The sequence below is a fragment of the Prunus mume genome, linkage group LG5 (genome assembly GCF_029339155.1).
Source record: "Prunus mume cultivar Tortuosa linkage group LG5, ASM2933915v1, whole genome shotgun sequence".
Taxonomy (NCBI): domain Eukaryota; kingdom Viridiplantae; phylum Streptophyta; class Magnoliopsida; order Rosales; family Rosaceae; genus Prunus; species Prunus mume.
In genome coordinates, this window is record NC_142702.1 from 25,053,372 (window position 1) to 25,077,697 (window position 24,326).

At 36.6% G+C, this 24,326-nt stretch overlaps 4 protein-coding genes across 5 annotated transcripts; 3 read left to right on the forward strand and 1 right to left on the reverse strand.

Moving 5' to 3' along the window:
- Positions 1–357: 357 nt before the first annotated feature.
- On the reverse strand, positions 358–5,188 carry LOC103332557 (SET domain-containing protein). 2 transcript variants are annotated; one of them, XM_016794451.2, is made up of 13 exons: positions 4,759–5,188; positions 4,546–4,653; positions 4,373–4,432; positions 4,010–4,117; positions 3,824–3,893; positions 3,548–3,588; positions 3,360–3,440; positions 3,158–3,193; positions 2,528–2,611; positions 1,753–1,886; positions 1,333–1,421; positions 1,073–1,221; positions 358–731 (listed from the first exon to the last, which is right to left on the reverse strand). In XM_016794451.2, exons 1-13 carry the CDS (start codon positions 5,041–5,043, stop codon positions 516–518), a joined length of 1,461 nt encoding a protein of 486 aa, XP_016649937.2. In that variant the 5' UTR covers positions 5,044–5,188; the 3' UTR covers positions 358–515. The 2 variants fall into 2 exon arrangements, with proteins under 2 accessions (XP_016649937.2, XP_008233522.2); XM_008235300.3 differs by having other exon boundaries at positions 4,546–4,656.
- Positions 5,189–11,657: 6,469 nt separating this feature from the next.
- Positions 11,658–12,524, forward strand: LOC103332558 (histone H4). The gene is made up of 2 exons (XM_008235301.3): positions 11,658–11,798; positions 11,994–12,524. The coding sequence occupies exon 2, from the start codon at positions 12,014–12,016 to the stop codon at positions 12,323–12,325; it is 312 nt and encodes a 103-aa protein (XP_008233523.1). The 5' UTR covers positions 11,658–11,798; positions 11,994–12,013; the 3' UTR covers positions 12,326–12,524.
- A 991-nt stretch (positions 12,525–13,515) lies between these two features.
- Positions 13,516–14,738, forward strand: LOC103332559 (histone H4). Its single transcript, XM_008235302.3, has 2 exons — positions 13,516–13,657; positions 14,193–14,738. Exon 2 carries the CDS (start codon positions 14,213–14,215, stop codon positions 14,522–14,524), a length of 312 nt encoding a protein of 103 aa, XP_008233524.1. The 5' UTR covers positions 13,516–13,657; positions 14,193–14,212; the 3' UTR covers positions 14,525–14,738.
- Positions 14,739–16,236: 1,498 nt separating this feature from the next.
- On the forward strand, positions 16,237–22,622 carry LOC103332560 (uncharacterized). Its single transcript, XM_008235303.3, has 4 exons — positions 16,237–16,482; positions 17,210–17,456; positions 17,557–20,180; positions 20,281–22,622. The coding sequence occupies exons 2-4, from the start codon at positions 17,433–17,435 to the stop codon at positions 21,599–21,601; spliced, it is 3,969 nt and encodes a 1,322-aa protein (XP_008233525.2). The 5' UTR covers positions 16,237–16,482; positions 17,210–17,432; the 3' UTR covers positions 21,602–22,622.
- The last annotated feature ends 1,704 nt before the right edge of the window (positions 22,623–24,326 follow it).

The window sequence follows — 24,326 nt, forward strand, 5'->3', positions numbered from 1 at the left end:
TTTCTCTCAAGACTTGGTTCTACAATTTTAGATTTCGTTGGTGACTTGCAGTTATTTTGTTTTATCAACTCCAAACTCATTGCAGTTATTTTGTTTTATCAACTCCAAACTCATTTTTGTCAACAGAGTCTAGCCTAATGGAAAAGGACTTTAAATTGCAGACCAGAGATCTCAAGTTCGAATCCCCTTGACATCATAGTTGTGTGTGTGTGAAAATCCTTCTCCCTCATAATTTAGACAGTGGCTTGTACTCAAATAAAAAATCAACTCCAGACATCCTCCGACTAAGTAGAAAGTGGGTACTACATGTGTAAATATCGAATAAATTTTAAATCTCATAATTAAACGGTACGGAAATTATCAGAAAAAGTAGAGGATATCAAATTACAAATATAGCATCATACACTTGACAACAAAACATTCACAAGGAAATCCAAATATACCCGGGGCATACAGTTTGATATGAATCTACAACTTGTACCAGTGTTTGATCTAACTGATACAGTCCTATTATATTACATCTCTCCCCTCTCAGTCCTGCTCCTTGGTAGTTTTGTAGAACATACACCATCTCTATGGCAGTCAGTTGCCGTCAAGGTTGTGCAGTAGTTCTTTAGCCACACAGAAGCAGATTCGAGGATACGAAGCTCGCCACTAAGGAGATCCCGAGCCATTTGCCTCCGATGAGAAAGTCTTTCACGCGTAGCGGGAGAACTTACCGGCCCCAAAGACTATGCATGCACTCAAAAAGCACAAAAACGAGTTACTACATGTGTATTCAGATGTGCATACGTAAATCAAAGATGAACATAACTAATTCCACCCTCTTTGTATGTTTATTACTGCTGCCTAAATGCCTATGGCTATGAGGCAAATATGTTACAATATGCAGCTGATTCAACATACCTCTGTTGGAGATAAGCAAACAAATTTAAGCAACATTTGTAATTGGTGTATTGTCGTGTGAAATAATGCATTATAACAGAAAATAATGAACTCTTGTTGGACTTAGATTAGGCAAGTTCGGCAAAAGAATCAGAGAAAGAGAGGGCTGAAAAATTAGCATCTCTACCTTAACAGATGCATCATAATCCTCAGCTAATTGGGTTAATGTTGATATCAACATCTGATGTGCTTTAATCTCTCTGCTGATGTTCGTTAAAGGATGCCGAGCCAATCGTCCATCATGTTGTGCAGCTTCCTTGACCAGGTCACTAAGTTCTGAATATCAAGAAACAATCAAGAAAAATTTAATGATGTGGTCATAAAAGGGTAAAATGAGCTCAGAATCATATCAAACAATGCATGAGAACAAGGTAACATGAAACACACCTTGAGGTGAGGTGCAACATAGAACACGAGCAAATGCACGAAGTGATTGTGGAATTCCTTTCCCTTTTCCACTACCAGACCTGATTTCCCTATGTGGTGACAGGATTATTATTAATCAGAAATAGATTTTTCATCACAAGATATCATATCAACATGCAGATAAACCAAATAAACAAAATTATTATATACAGCCATAGAGCAACTAACCAGTAAACTACTTAAGCTCACAAAGACTTTGCCAGTAGTGATTTAAGTGAACAAGTGCACAATATATAAACACAAAAAACACAATATTTGATGACTTCACAAAGTGCCACTAGATGCAAGGGATAAAGACCATCATGTAGACAAAGGAACAGGAAGAGGGGAAAAGGAAAAGGGGAGAAAAAGTGAGAGATAAGTCCATGCATCACTACCAACTTGATGGTGAAAGAATCCATTGAAGAGCTGAAACCATTGTCATCTTTACTGACTGGTCTGTGATGTCTCTTCAAAAGTTCCAACTTCATTTCACGATGATTATCATGATGAGGTATGCTGCCCTGGATCTGGACCTGAAAATAGAGCCACAGGCACCCCTAACAATGAACTTCAATTTTTGAGGGAATTTTTTAAAGAAGGGAAATCTGATTCACCTAATATTGTTTATGTGAAGGTGGAGTCCAATCAGATGATATTCATGTTTGTACTAGAAAATTAAGGAAACAAAACAATTAATGACAACTTTTGGGCCATATGGAGATTCTCTTCACAATAATTCTCAATCGATATGTTATAAGCATCTATACGCCATGTAAACAAGACCAGAAGCTTATAGGAACACTGACCGAGTTTCATAACTCTCAAACTCAAGACACCTGAATTGTAGTAAATATGCTCCCATGAAAGCCAATCCAACTTATCAAAGAGGTTCAGACCCAAAAGGAAAAAACTTATCACAGACGTTTTTATTCAGTACTAGGCGTTTTTATTCAGTACTAGGCCCAAAAACAAAAATTCTGAAAATAAAAACAGAGCTAGTTCTGTTATTAAAACAAACTTTTGGTCGGTGTGTTAAATAAAGCACATCAAGTTTTTATTTTTGGTTTGGTCAGAAAAATAAATCAAATTATAAGTACGAATTAAGCTACAGAAAGATTATACCACAATAACAAAGCATGTGTTGTGAATACTCAAATTGAAGACCAAGACTGACCTGGTCATGAATGTTGTATGGAAGAGTAAACCCAAAGTCCAACAGCAGGGTAGCATTTGAAAATTTTCCATATCTTATTAGTACCTACACAAATATATGAAAGTGAAGTCTAGAGCTACAACTATAGATGAGTAATGCTGCAACATACCCATAGTCACAGAGTTACAACCCAGGATGTTGCCATGTATATTATCCATTCATAACATATAAACGCATGCTGGAACAAATGCATGATATGGGAGATTTATGAAAAGACAATACATGACAAACGGTAATGAAAACCGAACTTCCAGTAATTTCTAAACATTAAACCCACTGCATATCTCAAGATTTATTGTGTTGCTTTTTTCTCTAACAAATGTCCAATGTGCATGTGCTGTGATCCTATGTTAAATTAAGAGTTATGCTAAGTCATTACTACAAATACATAAGAAATTAGCAGAAGGTCATGAAAATTTCAAACCCAAACAAGACACCTCTAACGCAAGTATGAATGAAAATGTTAATGAACTATCTACCAAAAACATAGACAACTTCATCAATTTTTCAAACCAAAAAAATAAAATTCAAAGGGGTACATGTAATTCTTTAAATAGGGGAGAAAGTCATCCAAATTAAGTAGCATCTAACCTGTTCACCAGGAGTATAATTACGATCAGCAAGTACCTGCCCAGAAACAAGTAGCATATGCCACAAATTATCCCAATAACTAAACCAAAAGAAAGAAAAATGAAATAAAAAATAATTAATTTCCATAAGAGTGCAGACTGAATTCCTATTACCAAATCAATAAGCATGGCAGAAAATCAACACACCGAAAGAGAGAGGGTACCTCTGAAAAAAGTTTGTCTTCATCACTCAACACAATTGATTCTGAAGTCCCGTCATGATTCGAAAAATCAGCAAATGGGATCTATAGAATAATTTAATAATCCAAACAATTATGCAACTACAAAAAGGCACACATTAAATTAAACTCCATCATAACAATATTTACTTGAAATCTGTATAAATGTTTACCAGGGAATAGCCCTTTGTGCTTCCCCATGCTCGAGAAGTAACTGTAAAATCCATGGCGAACCAGCGAGAATAAGTTTTAAAAGATCTTTAAAAGATGCAACTGCCGCAAGTAATTTGGATGCAATTTTAAAGTTTTCGGGGCACTCCAAGTCCTAAAGTATATAACATGCCCACCCCACCATTCCCTAATTTTATTCAAGTTGTAATTAAGTACAAATGGAGCAAATAATTCTGATTGATTAGAACAAGTAAATGGTTTAAAACGTAGTAGCTTACCTAAAGCATATGCATGCATGAAATCCTCATAGGTGATACTTTCGAATCTTTCGGGAAAGTTCTTGAGAGCCTGAAAACATGTCTTAACAATATTCATAATCTAAGAGGCAATAACTAAGAAGAAGTGCAACAACCCATGTCCCAAAACCATTAGCTAGAGAATAAAACAATCGAAGTACATCATACCGTCCTAATTGCCAAAAACTCCTGTTGTATTTGAGATCTTTGATTAATTGTTTCCTGATACACAGAGCTTTGACGAATCATCTCCAGCTCACCTTCGCTCCAAAATATCTAAGAATATACAAATAACATCCATGTCAAATATGGTGCAAATTGCTGTGATTCAAGAAATGTATACAACCATACAAATTAAAAACACGTTATGGACTAATATCAGGTAGATTCTTATTTCAATTGATAGAATAACAACATAACGTGCTAAATTTTCTCCAGCAAAAACATTATCCACGTGCCAAAAACATTTAATCTAAACCCCAATATGAGCCTAAGAATGGGAAGGGGGAAGTTAAAAAGCATAACACTCACTGTGTTATGCATCTCCTCCAGGCGAGGAAGACGGCTTATGTAAGGGGCCCATTCAGAATCCTGCATAAACAAAAACCTCAATCTCTGCAACAAAATCTTTCCACACATTCAAGTAAACCAGTACCATAAACAAAAACAAAAAAATGAAGTAAACCATAGAACAGTAATGTTACATGGCCCATTTTCTGCTCAAGCAAAACGACAATGGCGAGCTTGGCAACATCGCCAACATCATCACTTAGCAAAGCTTTCAGTTCAGGATTGAGATTATCCGGAGCTAGCTGCTGCAATTTCAATTAACTAAACTCATTAACCATAAATTGATACTTAATTCTGTTATTAGACTCTTAATGATTTTGGTGTTAAGATCAAATGGCACCACATACCACGTTGAATGGAACCTTCAATATGCAGTCTCCGGCTCTTATGGTCTTCGAAGCAAACAGAGACCTTCCGTAGGCCGATTTCCCAATCGAAAGCACGGACGATATCTCGGTGCCGGCCTTGCGCTCCAACCACGGCAAGAAGTCGTCCAATTCCTCGACCTGACAGATAGAATGCAACGAGGCTGAGATGTGGGAGTTGAGCTTGGTGCTTGGAGTATGGGAAAGGCTGAGATTTGGACGACGAGGACACCAGTGTTTGCTGATTTTTCGAGCTCCCAGCAGCATTGCGTTGCAGGGACCAGATGTCGTCGTTTTCCGTTCTGTAGAGTGTTGCGCTATATTGGCCTAAGGGTGGGGCATTGAGCCCGGAAAAAGGAACAACGAGCCGGACCGGAAAAAAATCGTGTTGACTAAAGAGTCAACAAACCTATAACAGACCGGAATAGACTAAATTGGTTTTGGTATCGGTTTCATACCTTATAAAATCGGATTATACTCTGTGTATTTTTTTAAGAGATTTTCTATTTAAACTCCGAACTCCTCCTTATATTAAACTGTAAGTTTTATTATTGTGTAAAAAAAACAAAAAAGGTCATCCAACTTAATAATTAATCCTAGTATATCTATACACACACCTCATACACCCCACCACTCTTCATATTAAGTTTTAGAAACCTCCTTCCAACTTCCTATTTACAAACTTACTCACTCTCGCTCTCTCAACAATATCCAAGTGTTAGAATTCCTGTTACAATTCTTGGAGAGAAATAAATCTGTTTTCTTTCTCTAGAAAGTATTAAATTTCAGATTTAGGGTTTCATTTGTTTGTGTTTTTTTTTTTTTTGGCTAGAAACAGAGAAAATTGTGGGGTTTAAATAGAAAATCTATTTTAATTCTTATTTTTTCAATTTATGGTGTATTTAAGGGTAGTTTGGGAATATAGTAGGGTTTTCTTAGAAATTGTGAAATTTTAAATTAAAAGTTGGGGTGAACTTAGAACATAGGGTGAACTAAGAGAAGTGTGGGATTTAAATAGAAAATCTCTTTCTTTAATTTTTTTTCAAAGTTATTTAAGTCCAATGCTAAATTTCTAATCTCATAACTAATATTTTCTCAAGCTCAACTTTAAAGCACCTCTTTTTTTTGGGTCAATCATCTATCTTTGCATGAAATTTGGTTATTTGTGAATTTTTAAGCCCAAAAATAATAAAATTGTTGTATTTTGTAAAAAAAATTGAAAATTTTAAATATAAAAAAATCTTGTCCAAAACCGAAAACTGTATTGGAACCAGTTTCTATATGAGGTAAAAACCGAACCGGACTGCACCTACTCGTATATTGACCCACAATCCAAAAATTCGATAATTTCGCCGAAATATCGGCAAAATTATCGTTTTGTTGGGGTTCTAAAATTTTAGCACAATTCCAATTATATATCGTGATTTTTTTGATATTTTCGTCTATAATTTCAAGGAAGATATTTTCGTCCAATTTCTCAATTTAAATGGTCATAATATCGCGATATTATTGATAATATCGCGACTTGCACTGTGTCAAAAATGAAAGAATTGAAGCTCCGCACATGATGGGGTTCGAACCTCTCCCAACTCGAGTGTTTGCAATGACGTAGCCACCATGCTGCTGACGACTTTGTGATTATAAACTACGGAACCTGTATTTATAATATCTCTACTTGAACTTTCAAAAATTAAACAAGTTAAACTCACTCATGCTCTCGTACACAATGGGGTTCAAACCCCACTCCCCTACGGATTTTGCAGCCATTTCACCACTATGCTACGCATAACTTTGTGATATAAACTATGACATCTTGTATGTATAATACTTGCGAGCTACTTTTCAAGTTTCAACTTTTCAACTTTTCAACTATTCACTACGTTTCAACTTACCCATTTACCCTACCATGCAATGCATTTCCTTCCATTTTTTTGTGATAAACTAATAGATAATTGACTAAATAAGCAACCTCCAAAGTTTCAATAAAAATTTCCAAGTTTTTCTTACAATTTCCGTGGTTTTTATTCAATTTTTATCGATATCGATAATATCCCGATATTTCCATCGAAATTTCCATGTTTTTGGACTACAAATATTTCCGATATCACCGATATTTTAGACCTTGTATTGACCTATCCATCGGAGAAGGCAGCGCACCATTTTTTTTTTTTTAACAACCTTTTGCAATAATATATTAAACCCACATACACAACACGTATACTAGGACTTGAACCGCTTTTAAGGGTTAAGCTTTATGAGTTACTTGCTAGGATAATTTATTCGAGTTTAAGGTATAACTATTGCATGAAACGGGTGATTAGTGTGGATTGTTTCATACAACTTGTTTCATATTGAATTGAAAAAGAAAAATAATCTGAATCATGTGTTCAAATAAAATTTTACATGATCACTGCCTAAATTAGTAGTCTTACAACATACATATAGAACATGCCAAATCAAATTGTTTGTGAAGAGAAAAGGATTCTTTCAAACTATATTGATAGAAACAATATTTTCTAACTTGTTGTAAGTCCTACTTACAAGGTGAGGTTATAATTAAAATTTGATACAATCACTCACGGTATATTTTGGATGAATTGAAAAGTTAGAATTGCACTGACAAAGAAATGACATTCAACATATATGACTTTACGGCCTCGTTTGGTAAGCCCATTATAGGCTTTTGGCACATGTCATAGGATAGTGTACTCTTGCTAACACAAGCAACAATTCGTTAGGATGCAAGACTCCCACCTTAGGTTAATGCCCTAAATGGTCCCCCAACTATTGCTCCAATATCATTTTGGTCCACCAACTAAATTGTTCATTTCAAACGTCCTTAAACTTTTTATTTTGTACCAAGATGGTCCATCCATGACACATTCCATCACTTCTGATCACGCGATGGCCACGTGACTGAGTTTTGAAGGGTATATGCGACTTTTTAAGAAGCTCTATCGAAGGGTATGAGTGAAATGATCCCACAACTATTGTTCCAGTATCATTTTGGTCCACCAACTAAAATTTTCATTTGAACTGTCCTTCCACCTTTTTTTTTTGTATTAAGATGGTCCTACCGTCAAAGTCCGTCAATTTTATTGTTATTTATTGTTGTATTTATCCTATTTTAAAATTTTTAATTAATTTAAACATTAGAGAAAAAAATATTACTTTTTAAGTCCATGTCATTAAAAAAAAAGCTATGTTGGTGGTGAGATTCAATTTTTTCAATTTTAAAATTAGGTACAAGTTCCTATAATAGTTTCCTTTAATTTTTAATTATTGTTTACTCTTTTAATTTTTATTTTATTTAATATTTATGTGATTTTAATTAATTTAAACAATAGAGAATTTGTTATTATTAATTGTTAGGTCAGCCTCACCGAAAAAAAAGCCATTTGGCTAGTGAGATTAAATTTTTTTAAATTTTCTAAGTTTTATAATAGTTTCCTTTAATTTTTAATTATTTATTACTATTTTAATTCATAGAGACACTTTTACTCCTCAATTTAACAATAAAATTGATAGACTTTAACCAGAGCCGGTCCATTGATTTTGAAGCCCCTGTGCAAATATGGATGTCAAGGCCTCATATATACAAGTAGGAAAAAAAAATCCATATAGAAACAAAAATTTCTGACACAGAAAAAACACATTCGGAAAGAGCTTCCCATAAAAATTTCTTTAGTCACCCTTCCAAATCACTAAGCTGATAAATTGATTTCCCAATTTCAATGCTTGGTGAATTCTCGTGTGAATAAGGGAGAGAGAAAAGAACTGTGATTTTGGGGAAATGACTAAAACTTGGGTTTTTATAATCCAAAATTTGATGGAAGAGGGTGGTACACTGGTACTGAAGAGAAATTGCTTTGTTTTGATGGAGGAGAGTGAGAAAGACTTATTGAAAGAGAAAAGAATATTAGAATGGTTTTGCAGCTTGAGAGTTGGGAAGAGGAAAATGAATTAAATTAGGGCATCTACTATCTAAGTCGTAGAATTTGTTGATAATTAATATTTAATTCAATTTTGGTTTTGGTGCCTTGCATGTGATGTTGTGGGGTGATATTTAATATTTCATTTTTATTTTCATGTTTTAGTTAATTTAATGGGTTGACTTGGAAAAATTGGAGGCCCTTAAATTTTGGGAGCCATGTGCGGTCGCACACCCTATGGGCTGCCTTTCACTTTAACAGTAGGACCATCTTGATACCAAAAAAAAAAAAAAAAGTTTAAGGACGGTTTAAATGAAAATTTTTGTTGGTGGACCAAAATAATATTGGAGCAATAGTTGGAGGACTATTAGGATCAATAAGCCTTTTAGATGAGGATACTCACCTAAAAATACGATTTTGTCCCTCGATTTCACGAAATAATACACAGACTTTGACGGATGTACCATCTTGGTACAAAATAAAAAGTTTAAGGATGTTTGAAATGAAAATTTTAGTTAGTGAACCAAAATGATACTTAAGCAATAGTTGGAGGACCATTTAGGTCATTAACCCCCCCACCTTATAATGTGGGATTTGGCTACATGGTATGTATGCTAGGGTGTAGCTATGGTTAGCTTGATTTGTTTCTTAAGTTTGTTTCGTTTGGTTTCGTGGATGGTGCTATAGTTTCATCTTTGTTTCTTATGTAACTTGCCCTTTTTTGAGTGTACAATTAATTCCTTCTCTGACCAAAAAAATTATCATTTTAGCAAAATAGCATATCTTATAGTAGGCCTGAGCACGAATCAGTTTAGAACGATAAAGGGCTCTTCTGTTAACCAAACCAGCCTTTGGTAGATTAATTTCTCTTCCTTTAACCAACCATTAGAACCTTTCACCTTTTAGATCGTTTACTCGCTTGTTCGGTTCGGATTAATTTAGTATGTCAATAGTACCATTTAACAAAAAAACTTACTAAATATGAAATAAAAATACTATATATAAAAAACTCATGAGAATAAAAATATTTATTACTAATGCAAGTTGAATAACTTAAACTCAACATTTAACAGAAACCTCAATTGTCATAGATATTGTTTGAGCAAAATTCCGCACATGGAATATTTGCCCTTTGATTCTTTGACCCTTGAACTTCCTTCTCTTTTTTCTCACTCAATTCATGCTAAAAAGACCGAAGTAAATAAACCACACTCCAGGAGTGTTGGCCAGAGGCCCTCCGATGCCTAAGTTAGTTTGATTGGACCTTGAAAAATGTACGCCAATAGCTAAAGTGGTTGAAGTTTTCTCTATTGAGTGGCTGGAGCCGTGTGTGGTGGTGGCCCAGAGCTATGAAAGAGAGATATATATATATATATTCCTTATTTAATTATGATTATTCTTACCCAAAAATAGGAGATTGGAATTAATCAATGAGATTCGGTGGAAATCTCATCCTTAACTTAGTGAGACATTCCTATATTAAATCAATTATAATTTCTCTAATTCAATATGATTTCATTAGGATAATTAATTGACCTAAGAAATTTTCCTTTTCCACGGGTCACCCGCTCACTGGTTGCCAAAATATATGCTCCCATGTCAAGCCCCACTATGGGAGGAGGGTGGACTACAAGCCTAGGACCAAGATTATAGGTAGAAGCTTTTTATAGAGGAGAAAACAATGGAGGTTTTCTTATGTAATCGATGTGGGACTTTTCTGTTATTGGCTACATTTTTTATATTCTTGTTATGTGCCTCTTTTAATTGGCCTATTTGGTGATGCAATGAATAAGGTAAGACTATAATATATATGGAGGAGCAGCATGGACAATCTTCTTCATACACATATGTCATTTTCCCCCAAATAATGAACTTAAGTTTCCCATGAAAATCGTCAAGTTTGTACATATTCTCTCCACTAATAAGTTGACATGTGGTATACATTTTCGTCGGGTTAATGATATTGTTATCTAGCGTTTTAACCAAACGTTTCGGTACAGATCATATTGAAATAATTATAAATAAAAAATAATTATTTAACCAAATTAAACCGTCGATATGCAGATAATTCGAATGAAATACCCACCCCTATTTTATAGTGATTTAAGAGCTTTTAGGCACCCATTCTTTAGAAGGCGAGTTTTATATATATATATATATATTATACAAATGATATATAGATTAAGATGATCGGTATTATGTTTGAGCATAAAACTGAATAATGGAATAATGATGGATGAGCAAAGCCCCCTTAAATGAGAGATCAGGAAACATTGCCTAGTAAATTCATAAAGTGTGCTGATTTTTCAACTTCATTTTGTCTACTTATACTATATTTTAATGGTAATTACAAAAGTATTTAAGGTTTTTTAGGTTTTAGACATAAAAAAAATTTCACTTTTGGAAAAAGCCAAAGCTTTTTCAAAAAGACAAAAAAACCACTCAACTTCCAAATCAAAGACATGCAAATGTATTGGATTCCTTAGGAAATTTAAAAATAAATAAGGGCATTTTTGTCCATTTTTGCTTCTTTTAAAATTTTTCTCTCTCCTTTTGCTTTTTCCAAAATGTCCCAAGTGTTTAAAGAAAACAAAAGGGAGTGTAACTGAACAAAAAATAAGTAGGAAAATCAGTTCCTATATTTTTAATTTTTTTTGCCAATGAGTTTTTGTTTGTTTGTTTGTTTTTAAGCAAGGGGTACATGGGGTTTGAACTTTGAACCGAGCTCCAAATTCATAAATTGTATGAAAATTGAAGCAAACGGCGGAACCGCGGAAGTTTTTGGGCAAAGCGGCAAATAAGATGTAAAAAAGGCATAAAAAATTTTCGTTCGCAAACGAACATAGAACTCCCCCTCGTTTTATTTGCCACGTCATCGATCCGAGTGGAATCGAAACAAAGAATATCAGCCGCCCGTTTGATGAATCCTCGACCATGTCTAAGCCTACGGATCCTCCCCTGACCTTGAGCAAGCCTTCGTCAGGGCATCACTATAAGTACTAGCCTCAGACCCTTTTCTTGCAACCAATCTCTCTACGAGTGTCGCTTTGCCAATTGAGCCTCGAGGTCGTTGAACAGCTTCAAATTCAGGTTCGTCGTCTTCTTCATTTCAATGCCATTTTGCTTTCCCTTATCTGGTTTTGTCATTTGATTTTTGGACTTTAGGCTTATTGTAGATTTGATTGAAATGAAATTTAGGGTTTGAATGGGTTTTCTTCACTGGTTTTCCCCAACAAAATTTATTAATTCCGGCATATAACGAGCTTAATCATTCTTTTTCCTCAGAAATCTTAGTTTGATTCGAAATGTCTGGGCGCGGTAAGGGAGGCAAGGGTTTGGGAAAGGGAGGAGCCAAACGGCATCGTAAGGTCCTTCGCGATAACATCCAGGGCATCACCAAGCCGGCCATTCGTCGTTTGGCTCGCAGAGGAGGTGTGAAGCGTATCAGCGGTCTGATCTACGAGGAGACACGTGGCGTGCTCAAGATATTTCTCGAGAACGTGATCAGAGACGCTGTGACCTACACCGAGCACGCTCGCCGCAAGACGGTGACGGCCATGGACGTGGTCTACGCACTCAAGAGGCAGGGCAGGACCCTCTACGGGTTTGGTGGCTAGGGTTTTCTAATTCTTAAAGTCTTGCTGTCAAGAAATGGAGTTGTGGGTTGGATTTAGTTGACAATTAGGTAGTTTTACTTTGTTTAGGAGTTAAAATTGTCTAGTGTTCTTGTTGTTATGTGCTGTGTAAAGTGATTAGTGGACTGTGTTTGTGTAATTGCAACTTAAATTGAATGAAATGATGGTGTTTGATCCAAAATTGATGTGTGGTTTGGTGATTGAGTTGTTTTTGGTTACTTTCTCCAAGTTCAAATTGTTTCAACTTCTTCAATAATACAAAATCGTCTGTTTTGTTTTCTGGGACACCTTTGCATTCCCTGAGGCTGAGATTAGAGGATGAACCAACTAGTGTTTGCAATTCGCGATCAGCAGTCTAAAATAACGGTGTTGGCAACGTATATAACATACCAAATTGTTTGCATTTAGAAAAACTGTCAAAATATTAACAGAAACAGCATTGTCTAATTTGTGGCAAATCTTTTCACATGTTTCTTACCATCATATCAAGTGCTAGTTGAGGATCATAATTCGTTATTGCACTTGGATTAACTCGTAAATGAGGATCGTAATTCGTTATTGTAACAAAGTAACTCATAAAGTAATATAAATATACTAAAACTAAATATTAGTTTGTATTCATATACTTAAGATAACAATATTTGAATGAGGATTAAGGCAGTGAGCCAACTCTATTGCACTTAGGTTCGACTCTTTGTTTATAAATAAATGAATTTAGAATAGATTATCACTTATAAAATATATATATATATATATATCCATATTGTATCACATGATTAAAAGTATTTTTAATGATATATACTTACTTTTTTACACTAGTATAAACATGACCTGACCTTAAAATGAATAAAGAAAGAACTTCACAAAAATATAGAATGCAAGCAATATTTACTACCCATGTCACTAATCAATAGGAGCAAAGTACAAAGGGGGTGAAAAAAGACTCAGAAATATTACCCGGTAAATTCATAAATTGTATGAAATTTGAAGCGAAGGCGGAAGTTTCGGGCAAAGCGGCAAATGAGATGGAAAAAAAAGGCGGAAAAATGTTTCGTTCGCAAACCAACATAAAAGTCCCGCTCGAATTAGTTGCCACGTCACCGATCCGAGTGGAATCGAAACATAGAATATTAGCCGTCCGTTTGGTGAATCTTCTACCATCTGAGCCACTGGATCGTCGTCTGATCCTGAGAAGCTTTCGTCAAGGCATCGCTATATAAGTACTAACCTCAGATCCTTTTCTTCCAACCAATATCTCTTTGCGCGTCGCTTTTCCGTTTGAGCATCGAGGTCATTGAACAGTTTGAAATTGAGGTTCGTCTTCTTCTGGCTTTCATTGTCATTTAGATTTCCCTGAGCTTTCTTTCTTTTGATTTTTACGGAGGGTTTTGAATTTGATTGTTGTAGATTTCCCTGAGCTTTCTTTCTTCTCGCTGATCGTAGATTTGATTGAAATGGAATTTAGGGTTTTGAAAGGACAATTTTCTTAGAGATTTATCATTGTTTTATCGAGTTCAACTTTGATTTTGGCAGTGTGGTTTTAATTAGTTTATGGTTACTATGTTGTTCATTCACTGTAGTTGTATCATTCGTAGTTCTGTTTAGATTTCTAGTCTGTGATTTTTGTTTGGCTACCGAGAAAATGTGCGGAAAGAAAGTATCTAAAAATTCGACGAGATCTCAATTTTTCTGTTAAAATTTTTGAACTTCCAACCTCTTTAATCTATTTGGGCATTTAATTTTCTCACAAATTTTCTTTAATACCCACATATGAAGTATGTTTTCTAATCAAGTATGTTAATCTGGGGTTTGTTCATCGCTAATAAGCTTAATCTTTCATTTTCCTCAGAAATCTCAGCTTGAATCAAAATGTCTGGGCGTGGCAAGGGAGGCAAGGGTCTGGGAAAGGGAGGAGCGAAACGGCACCGTAAGGTCCTTCGCGATAACATCCAGGGCATCACCAAGCCGGCCATTCGTCGTTTGGCTCGCAGAGGAGGTGTGAAGCGTATCAGCGGTCTGATCTACGAGGAGACACGTGGCGTGCTCAAGATCTTCCTCGAGAACGTGATCAGAGACGCCGTGACCTACACGGAGCACGCTCGCCGCAAGACGGTGACGGCCATGGACGTGGTCTACGCCCTGAAGAGGCAGGGCAGGACCCTCTACGGTTTCGGTGGCTAGGGATTTACGATTCTTAAAGTCTTGCTGTCAAGAAATGGGATTGTTGGTTCGGTTTAGTTGATGTTAATTAGGTAGTTTTTGTATTTCTTAGGAGCTAAAATTGGTTTAGGGTTCTTGTTGCTATGTGCTGTGTAAAGTGATTGATGGACTGAGTTTCTATGTGTTTGTGGAATTGCAACTGAAGTTGAATGAAATGATGGTGTTTGATCCAAAATTGATGTGTGATTTGGTGATTGAGTTGTTTTTACTTCACTTTTGTAATGGGCCAAAGATATTAATTCTCACCTTTTTTGTATGTTATGGGCCTGATGGTCTTTTAGCCCAGAGATCTTATTTGAATGAAAGGTTCATGCGTAGTTGAAGTGGTAATGGGTCTATTGTCTTGTGGATTCATTTCAAGTTGCAGGACATGGGCCTCTTCTACTTTCTACTATTTCTATATTTTTTTGATAACATTTTGTTATATTATCTTTGGTCTGCTAGAGTTAAATTTTTTAAAAAAATATTCGTATGGTTGCAATGTGACAGCTGATTGTGATGGCAACTTGTACGGGGGGTTGGTTTTAAAATTGGAATGTGATTTGTTCGATGAATAATTGAAGTATTGGGTCCCAGTTTTAATCTTGTTTTTAACGGAGCTTGTATTTTTAATTGACTTTTTCAAATATTTATTTACTAATATGGACAAATGAGTATTTATTAAACTATGGGATTTTTTTATTTATTTAAAGAATTGGATGTTTGAATTAATCTGGTGTGACCATGACTTGGTTGGGTTTGGTTGTTTTGGGTGGCATTTTCCTCCAAGTTTGGTAGAACGTCATTGGCTCCAATTTCCTCAGTTGATGAAAAGTGAAATAAAAGCTCCATATATTTGGATTGAGTGTAGGTAACCAGAAAACAATGAGCTTACAAGTAACACTTTATGGAACTTCTAAAAACAAGGTTTTTAAGCCAGTATTGTATAACTCAATTGGTTAAATTCTTTTAGTTTTATTTATGTGGGGAGATATTCGAAACCTTATGAATAATTGTGTAAATCATCTTCTTTAATTGCTTATATTGAAAAAATAATTTTTATAAGATTTAAAAAAAATACATAAATGTTTCATAATAAAAGACGAGCGTAAAACATTTGTAAATACCCAACTATTACAAAGGAATTGCCAATTGGGTCGTACCATACTGAAAAAATATGTTTGGTCTAAAATAATGGTCTCAAATTTGAAACCCCTATGCACTAGTGTGTGACCGAAAAAAGCTATTACAAAGGAATCTTAAAATAGAAGTTTGGTATTTTTCCAGAGTGTGAAAACTGAATTTCCTAGTGGGTTTTTCACAGCGTTTTCCTCATTAGTCTTTTTTTTTTCCCCCCATAAAAAGAAGTTTTTTCCTTTCCCTTTGGGTGAGAGCAAAAGAGTTCTATAACGTAAAAACGGAAAACATAAAAAATTAAAAAAGTGGAAGCTCTTGACGAACCTTTGCTTGGAGGAAAGGGTGGGGAAGTTGCGCAACACGTCAAAGTAAGATTCGATGGATGCATCATACGACGCGAGTTGCGAGAGTAAATAGTACACGTGTCAAGCGAGTAGGGCGAGATGAGAGAGAGTGAGGTCGTCCGACCTAGTAGTCCATGGAAAAAATAAATAAAAAATAAATTTGAATGGAAACTCAGACCGCAATTATAGAAGAAAAGCACAATCACAAACCCTAAGGCTGACAATTTAGGGAACAGTGGGAACCACACCTCCTTGGATTAGATTAGATTCTCTCTTTTTATCTCCCTTCTTTTCTTCTTCAATCAACAACCGCCTCCCTCCTCAATTTCCTAGAAGTTTCAGAGCTTGACCGAACTCCAAATTCCTTCTCCTTATTCCTCTTCTTCTGCGATATTTGTGTTCTCCTGCTCTGATTTCATTTTTCGACTTTCGTCAACGCCTCTATGATTTTGATTTCAGGTATTTCCTGGAATCTTCTGGAGTGTTTTCAATTTCACAAATTGTGTTTTGTTTCCGTCGATTTAACTAGATCTGATTGGTTTCATCGCCGTCGGATTCATCGGTGTGTTTTTGGCAACTGCTGGTTTTTTAGCGTTTGTGGATTGTAAAAATGTTTACTTGTGAAGCAGAAAACTTTCTTTTTAATGGATCATCCGAAGTTCCTTTTTTTATTTTCTGCTTGGAACGTTTTAAACCTCCTGGATTTGGTTTCGTGGGTTCATTTATTACAACATAAACTGCCCAAAAACGGTCTGCTTTTCTGTTTAGGCTTTGGGAATTGATTGTATTTTGTGGGCTTGATTGAGGATTTAATTGGTGTCCACATGGTTGCTTAGTTTCTTAATTATACCTGAAAATGACCTTACAGTTGGAGAATTGATTGAATATTATGTTATGTTCCAATTCAGTTTATATGTTCATCTTGGATGATTGCTTCTGTGCTTTTAATCTGGGACTTAGTCAAGGAAAAATATAATAAAATAATTTTTTTATTGTTTCGATTAACCGATCAGCCATGATGTGTTCTTTACTTGTCTTCAGATATGTGTTAATTGTTACAGTAGTCTATATCATATTTTCCTGATTAGTTTATGTCGTCGACTGAGAATTTATTGTGTTATCTTGGAGTTCATTGTAATTGTTTTGGGTTCTCTTGTTAAGGTCCTTAACTTTTTCTTGTGTGCAGGAGCTTCAAATTGGTTGAGTGTGATAGCTAGAAGATTCAGAGAACCGCGTGGTCTTTGTAGCTAACTGAATTTGGTTTATAGAAAATAGAAGTTTACCTGCATATATCGTAGTGCAGTTGTTGAAATTGACTTCAGAATCACATCGAGGTCCTGCTAAATGCTATTGAATTTTATTTATAGACAGAAAGAAGGGTAATAATAAGCTTGCGAAATCTTGGAGTCATGCCTGTATCAGGAAATGAAGAGGTGTTTATTTCATTTTCCAAATTACTGCTAGCTGAGATTAGAGTCTCGTTCGAATTTATTGTTTTTCTGAATATTGATCAATTAAATCTTCTATTGGCAGACTGGGGTTAAACCCGTTATCCGGAAATCTAGTGATTATGTTGCAGGTGTTCCAATCAAGAAAAGGAGGTTTCCTATAATGAGGCCTCCTTCACCTCCTTCTGAAGAACCAACTTTGTTTCCTAGAACAGAAGAATCATCTTCCTTTCCTGCAAAAAATGATTCACTACAGAAGGAACAATCTAGCCCATCTCAAGGGTCGACTCTTTCATATGCTAGTATCACCAGTTCTGGATTTTCTGATACAACAAAGTATTCTGAATCTGATTATAGAAGAGGAAGGTCTGATGTTACAAATGTTAATGTGGCCCGAGGCAATGATAATCTCATTAGAGTCAAAGTTGAAGAACCAAGCCCCACAGTTCACTCGGGTTCTTTGGATGACATGCAGAGGAAAGGGAAGCCTGTGTTGGCTGATAATCCGGCTTCTCAGGTGACCTTAGGGAAAAGTGAGTTGACTTTAGCACCAAATGAAGCTCATGCACGTAATTTGGGGAAGGAGATTATGCATAGCAAAAGTAAAGTAGAAATGAAGTGCAAAGAAGAAATTCCTGCTGTTGCCGAGAGTACTGAATTATCATTAGGTTTAAAGGAAAATCTTGTTCCAGCTTTGACAGGCCAAAACAGTGGCGGTGATGGGAGTCAGCGGAGTCAGGATAACTTGCCTATTTCACTGAATTTGTCTTTAAGCGAAATAAAAAACAGCAGCCAATGCAAAGGAAATGGTGATGATTTGAATTTTGATGGTGCTGACAAGCGTGCATGGCGGGCAAACTGGGATTTGAATACACCAATGGATGCATGGACAGATTCTGTGAGTGATGCTTCTGAATCGGTTGATGGAATCAATGCAACGGGTGGGGCAGGTGATGCAAAGCAGTTGATTGGTTCAACTGGGATGGTTGGAGCCGGTGTCAATTCAGAAAAACAGACCATTGTTGATAGTCAGAACAGAACTAATATCACCGTCTCACCCACACTTGCTAGCCAGCAGTGTAATTCCAATGACACCCTTCTTTTACGGCTTAGTTCATCTTGCTCACAGTTGAATCAGTGTCAAAACCCTTCTAGTGCATGCAGTAAATTGGATTTGGACATGGACAGGGTGATTTCTTCTACAAACTCGCCTAGATTGGCTGGGCCAGTTAGAACACTGAACACAGGTAATCGTAGAACCGTAAAATCAGAACCATTTGATGAGAGTGTCAAACTGGATGTTAACATAGCTAAATCCAGTAATATGGGATTTTTAGATAGTAATAGAGCAGGGAAACGTGCTGTTGTTGAGCAGTGCACTCTTGGAGCTGTTAAGTCTTCAAATATGAGCACCCAAAAGTTGGTTGATCCTAGATCCATAAAATCTGAACCAAGTATTGTGGATAATCAAGAAACCATAAATTCCATTGAAGGGACATCAGTTCATCTGGATAAGCATGTGACACAGGGTCTGGATAATTGTTCTAGTGACATGACGTTGCCTATGACTGCAGAGATGTCTTGCCTTTCTAGAAAGCCTTTGTGTTTAACAGAGTCCACAGGGAAGCCTTCTTGTTCAACAGAGTTGACTATGAGTAGGGATTTGACAAAGCATACAGGAAGCTTGAATGCAAAGGTGCCTCAGGAAGCTTGTCAAAGCAAAGAGCAGATTGCTGTAACTCTGGGTCTTGATACTAAGGGAAACAGTATGAGAACTGAAGATGATAATGTTGACCGCGGTTATAAATTGAAGTTCATGAATGATCACCCCCTTGATTCACGTGGAAGTGGTGAGGGTTCTTCCAGTGATGAGGAAAAGATAAATATCTCAGCAGATATGTTGGAAGATTCTTATGGTTCTGATTATGAATCAGATGGTAATCATGCTTTGGATACAACTATTGATACAGAACAAGATGCTAAAGATGATGATTATGAAGACGGTGAGGTTCGAGATTCAATTGAGCAGACTGCGGTAGAGGAACTCATATGCAACGCAAGAGAAGTGGAACACGTTGATAATGGTGATTTTGATAATAACCGGACGGATTTTGTGGCACCTGTTAACAATGCTCATCCTACTTCATTTTATATTGAGGCTGAAGACAACAAAACAGACCAGCTTGCTGAAACAAGTAACAGTGATTATAAAGAATCTTTTGATGTAGTTCTTAATGATAAATCTGATAAGGGCTCTGATAAAGATGTGTGTTTGCAAGAAACATTGGCTGTTGGAAAGCTAACCAGAGGAGCTGGTGTGAAAGGGTCCATAAAGGATGTGGGAACAGAACCACTTGATCAATCAGGGAATGAGGATGCCCAGAAATGTCAGGATGGAGAGTTCTCCGAGCAAGTCACTAATGAAAGCCAAGGATATGACCATGGTACAGAGCTGGATGTTAATAAAACTGACCTGGCACCATTGAGTGATTCAAATTTGTCCAAAACATCTGGTAGTGGTGATAATGCTGCTAAGGATACCACTAATGGAGGACAACGGAGCAGGATCATAACTTTGCCTCGATCTTCAACTGTTTCTCCTAGTAAATCAAGATCTATTTCAGGACTACCATTGCCATCAAGAGTAGTTGGAAGAGAAATAGTACCTGATGTAACACCGGAGGAAGATAAAATACATCCTAGAGGGAGGTGATTATTTTCCCCTGATTTTCTGTTTACTCTTTTGTTTGATTTTGAGCGTTATAGTTGTATTGTAACCTAATTCTTCCACCTTTGTCTCTTTTTCCAGAGGTGAACCGTATGTTGATAATGCCCACAGATTTTCAAGGGAGCGATACCAAGATCAATCACTGAGATATGCTAGATTGGGTTTTAGGCGTGGTAGAGGGAGGATGAATAGTCGCGGTGATTGGGGTTCTGATCGTAACTTTGCTTCGGAGATTTATAATAATCAAACAAACTATCGTGTACCCAGACATAAATATGCACCTGATGTTTCTGATGCTGACCTTGAATATAACACTTATAATATGGGTCCAGATAGTGCATATGTTAGTACAGGTCGTGGAGGGAGGCAGATTCAAAATGATGGACCAATCAACCACCGTATACCCTCAAGGAGGCGATCTCCCATTGGAACGCATGCAATTCACATGGCTCGCAGAAATCCAAGAAATATTAGCCCAACTAGATGCATTGGTGAAGATGCTTCAAATTTGGTTGGAATGAGGCATAATGAGAAGTTTATGAGGAGTTTTCCTGATGATAATGCAGATCCCATGTTCACTCGTACCCAGTCTTCGTATGAGGGAGTAGATGGTCAATTTGGAAGAGGAAATCGGAACTTTTCTTTTGTCCAAAGAAGAGGGGTTCCTCGAGTTCGCTCAAAATCACCAATAAGGTCCAGGACTCGTTCTCCCGGTCCATGGTCTTCTCCTAGAAGAAGATCCCCAGATGGGTTTGGTGGGCCTGGAGAATTGACTCATCGAAGATCTCCACCAGTTTACAGGATGGAGAGGTTTAGATCCCCTGATGGCCCATGTTTTCCTGGTGAGATGGTTGTTAGAAGGAATCCGCCCAATGATTTGAGGGATATGGATTCTGGAAGGGACCATGGTCCTCCAAGGTCTGTCATTCCTAATAGAAGTCCTTCCGGCCGGGTTTTACTCAGAAACAGGAGATTTGATGTCATGGATCCTCGAGAAAGGCCAAACAATGATGACTACTTTGGGGGGCCTATGCATTCTGGTCGATTGCACGAGCTTGGTGCTGATGGAAATGGTGATGAGAGACGAAGGTTTGGTGAGAGACGTGGACCTGTCCGTTCATTTAGGCCTCCTTATAATGGTGCTGATGGCGAGACATTTCATCTTAATGCAAAGGATGGCCCTAGGCCTCTGAGGTTCTGCCCAGATGATAATACTGAGTTTCAAGAAAGAGGGAATTTGAGGGAAAGGGACTTTGACAGAAGGATTAAGAATCGGCCAGGAAATGCACCTAGAAGAATGAGAGGCATTGAGGACCAAGATGGAAATTACAGGCATGGTGGGCAGGCTTGGCACGATGGTGGGTTTGATGATATGTCACGGGTGAAGAGAAAAAGGTTTTGAATTTGGTTCTGCCATGACCTTGAATTTGGGATTGGTTGTTCCTGCGAAGGTGGACCAGGACACAGATTAGTCACTTTACAGGGGTGTCTGGGGCATTCTATTGGCTTTAATAACAAGGCAAGTGGCTGTTCTGTGTGTGTCTAATGTTCTGAGGGCCTTTTTCCAGTTCCAAGTTTGGCTTATGATTCTATGTGGTCTTGGGACTGGTATCTGCCCTGTAAGTAGCTTGCATCTGGTACTATGGTGGTTAGTTCTTCATGAGGCTCATATTTGCCTGGATTTTCATTAGCAAGTTTTGTACTGTCATAGGTCTTGGTTGTACATCATATCTCTTTAAGGCCATTCTCTTTGAGTTGAGGCATTTAAATGCTTATATAGAGATTCTCCTTAAGTTTCTGAGTTATGTTTCTGCATTGGTTTTGATACTTGGTGAGGCAGGGCAGGTACCCTACAAGGAACTGTCATGACTTTTAACTAGTATTTAGGCCATAAAGCTCCACTAGTAACTATGTTGCCTATTGCACTCCTTCATGTCCATCTTCCCATCGCACAAACAATTACTCTAATGTCATGCTTGGATATACTTAACCTCAGATGAGAAGCCTGTTGATACAGTTTGTTCCCTGGTGCCGAAAATTTTCATGAGGCCTTATTATGCGATCTGCCGTGAAGTTCGGGGCTTGTACATGGTTTTAGTATAGAGCATCGTATTGTTGGGAGGTTGTAATGATATGCAGAAATGCTGGAGACTGAATGTGTAGGAGAAGTTTGTTCTATTAGTTCTTATGTGCGAAGTCGGCAAGTTCTGGATCTGCTGTTAAGCTTTTTAGTGGTTTAGCTCTTGGACTTTTACCACATAAAATGTTTATGGAGTCTTACAGAAGTTCATGGGTGAATAATGCTGTTCTGGAGTATATTTTCTGATGTGTTCTTTGTTTTCTTGAATTGGGTAACTGACATGCTATAGTTGTAGTAGGAAATTTAGAAAGATGATATATGAATGGTCTACTTTCTTTACGTACTTCCCGGAGTTCCCGATGCGGGCGTGAAGTCTTTGTGCAATTTCTTCTGCAGAATCAAAACCCTGATGCATTACTGGTTTTACATTGTAAATGAGCAACATCCTGACCGGAAAATCAGCTACATAATTGGTTACAATGATGAAGACAGTTCTCCCATGGCATTTGCTAACATTTGATTGCACTGAGAAAACTTGGGTTGCTTTTGAGTCATACTTTGAACTTCTTGGATCTATTTTTAGAGTAGGTTGCACAGATGAAGTTGCTAGGGAGTTTCAAGACAAGTGCATAGTGATTGATGAAGCTAAGTACTGAAACATTGCTTTTGGTTGGGATGGTGTTTATGCTGAGCGAGAATTTTGCTTCTTATGGTGTTTGGTTTGTGCTACTTTCCTGATTTGGTCAGCAACAGGGTTGAAGTTGGATCCTGTTTACCTGTAAAATAACTGCCCTCTGCCTCCAAATTTAACCATAATAATATAACAATAATTAAGATTTGGTCCATAATCTATAATACACAGCAGAACTATAACTTCTGGGTTGCAGATGATTTGAGAGGTAAAATTGAGAGATGTCATGAGGGATTTGTTCCCTCATAGATTTTGTGCAAGATGACTCTGGTTTTGAAGTTTTCAAGATTTCCCAGTTTAAATGGGGGAATTTTACTCTTTTCCTAAAGTGGGTGTTATGTTAATGGGCTCCACAGGGGAAATGAAAGAGCTGTTGGCATAGAACCTGCAGCAGGTGCTGCATTTTCCTATTTGAGCTGGAACCCAGGGTACATAGAATATCATAAAATTATTAGATGTAGTGGTGAGAATCCAAGTCTTGGTAGGTCTTGCTTGTGTTTTAATGGTCATCATTGGGAGAAAATGACAACCTTGCTTGCTTGCTTGGCCCTTTTCGGAGTTGTTGAATAATACGCACAGTAGGGCCCGTACTTTATTGGAAGTTAGCGGGAAATTTCGTTTAAGATACGTATCCATTTGAATACGATGAGTTTAAGAATAACTTGGGTGAATGCAAGGTCATTTGAGGATATTATTAAATTGAAAAATTATAGTTTTTATTTAACAGGAGAAATTATTCAAATGCAATATAAGTTTGACTTTTCACTTGATTTATTGTGAAGTATTATTAAGTGCTCAACTTATTACAGCACATTACGGTCTAATTAAATGAAGATGCAGACCAAGATTATCAATGGAATAAAATATGGTGCAAAACATATGAGTATATTTAACTATTTATTCCTTTTAGGCCTATTTGGTTCACGAAATGAATTTGAAGATAAATTATTTTTCATATCATTTTCCAAGAGATGGGAAATAGAAGATTTCTTTCACACGTTTGGTAATGCTGAAAAAGTAATCGGGAGATATCATTTTATTTCATTTTTCATATTTGTTTTGAGTATGAATGGAAAACAAAGTTTGTATAAATTTTCAATTATACCCATATTAAATAAAAAACAAAAAATAGTGCATTTAATAATTTATTGTAATTCTAAATTGTTAATGAGGACAACATGATCATGAAAAATGTTTATTTAATATTGGCTCATTTTCCCAAACTTTAACAAAACTCAAGTTGGAAGGATGACTTCACTTCCCCCCTTATTTTCTCATGGACCATATAACGATTTCTCATACTTAAACTTACCAAACATGGGAAAGCAATTGATTTTCCATCCCCAAGTCTCATTT

Excerpts from the sequence above, each read along its gene's own strand:
- LOC103332557 (XM_008235300.3), bottom strand. The coding sequence starts at position 5,043 with ATGCTGCTGGGAGCTCGAAAAATCAGCAAACACTGGTGTCCTCGTCGT. Across the intron at positions 3,589-3,823 it reads CATGCATGCATATGCTTTAG|TTACTTCTCGAGCATGGGGA; the intron begins GTAAGCTACTAC and ends TGGATTTTACAG. Across the intron at positions 2,612-3,157 it reads ATTATACTCCTGGTGAACAG|GTACTAATAAGATATGGAAA; the intron begins GTTAGATGCTAC and ends ATATTTGTGTAG.
- LOC103332558 (XM_008235301.3), top strand. The coding sequence starts at position 12,014 with ATGTCTGGGCGCGGTAAGGGAGGCAAGGGTTTGGGAAAGGGAGGAGCC.
- LOC103332559 (XM_008235302.3), top strand. The coding sequence starts at position 14,213 with ATGTCTGGGCGTGGCAAGGGAGGCAAGGGTCTGGGAAAGGGAGGAGCG.
- LOC103332560 (XM_008235303.3), top strand. The coding sequence starts at position 17,433 with ATGCCTGTATCAGGAAATGAAGAG. Across the intron at positions 17,457-17,556 it reads CTGTATCAGGAAATGAAGAG|ACTGGGGTTAAACCCGTTAT; the intron begins GTGTTTATTTCA and ends TTCTATTGGCAG. Across the intron at positions 20,181-20,280 it reads AAAATACATCCTAGAGGGAG|AGGTGAACCGTATGTTGATA; the intron begins GTGATTATTTTC and ends CTCTTTTTCCAG.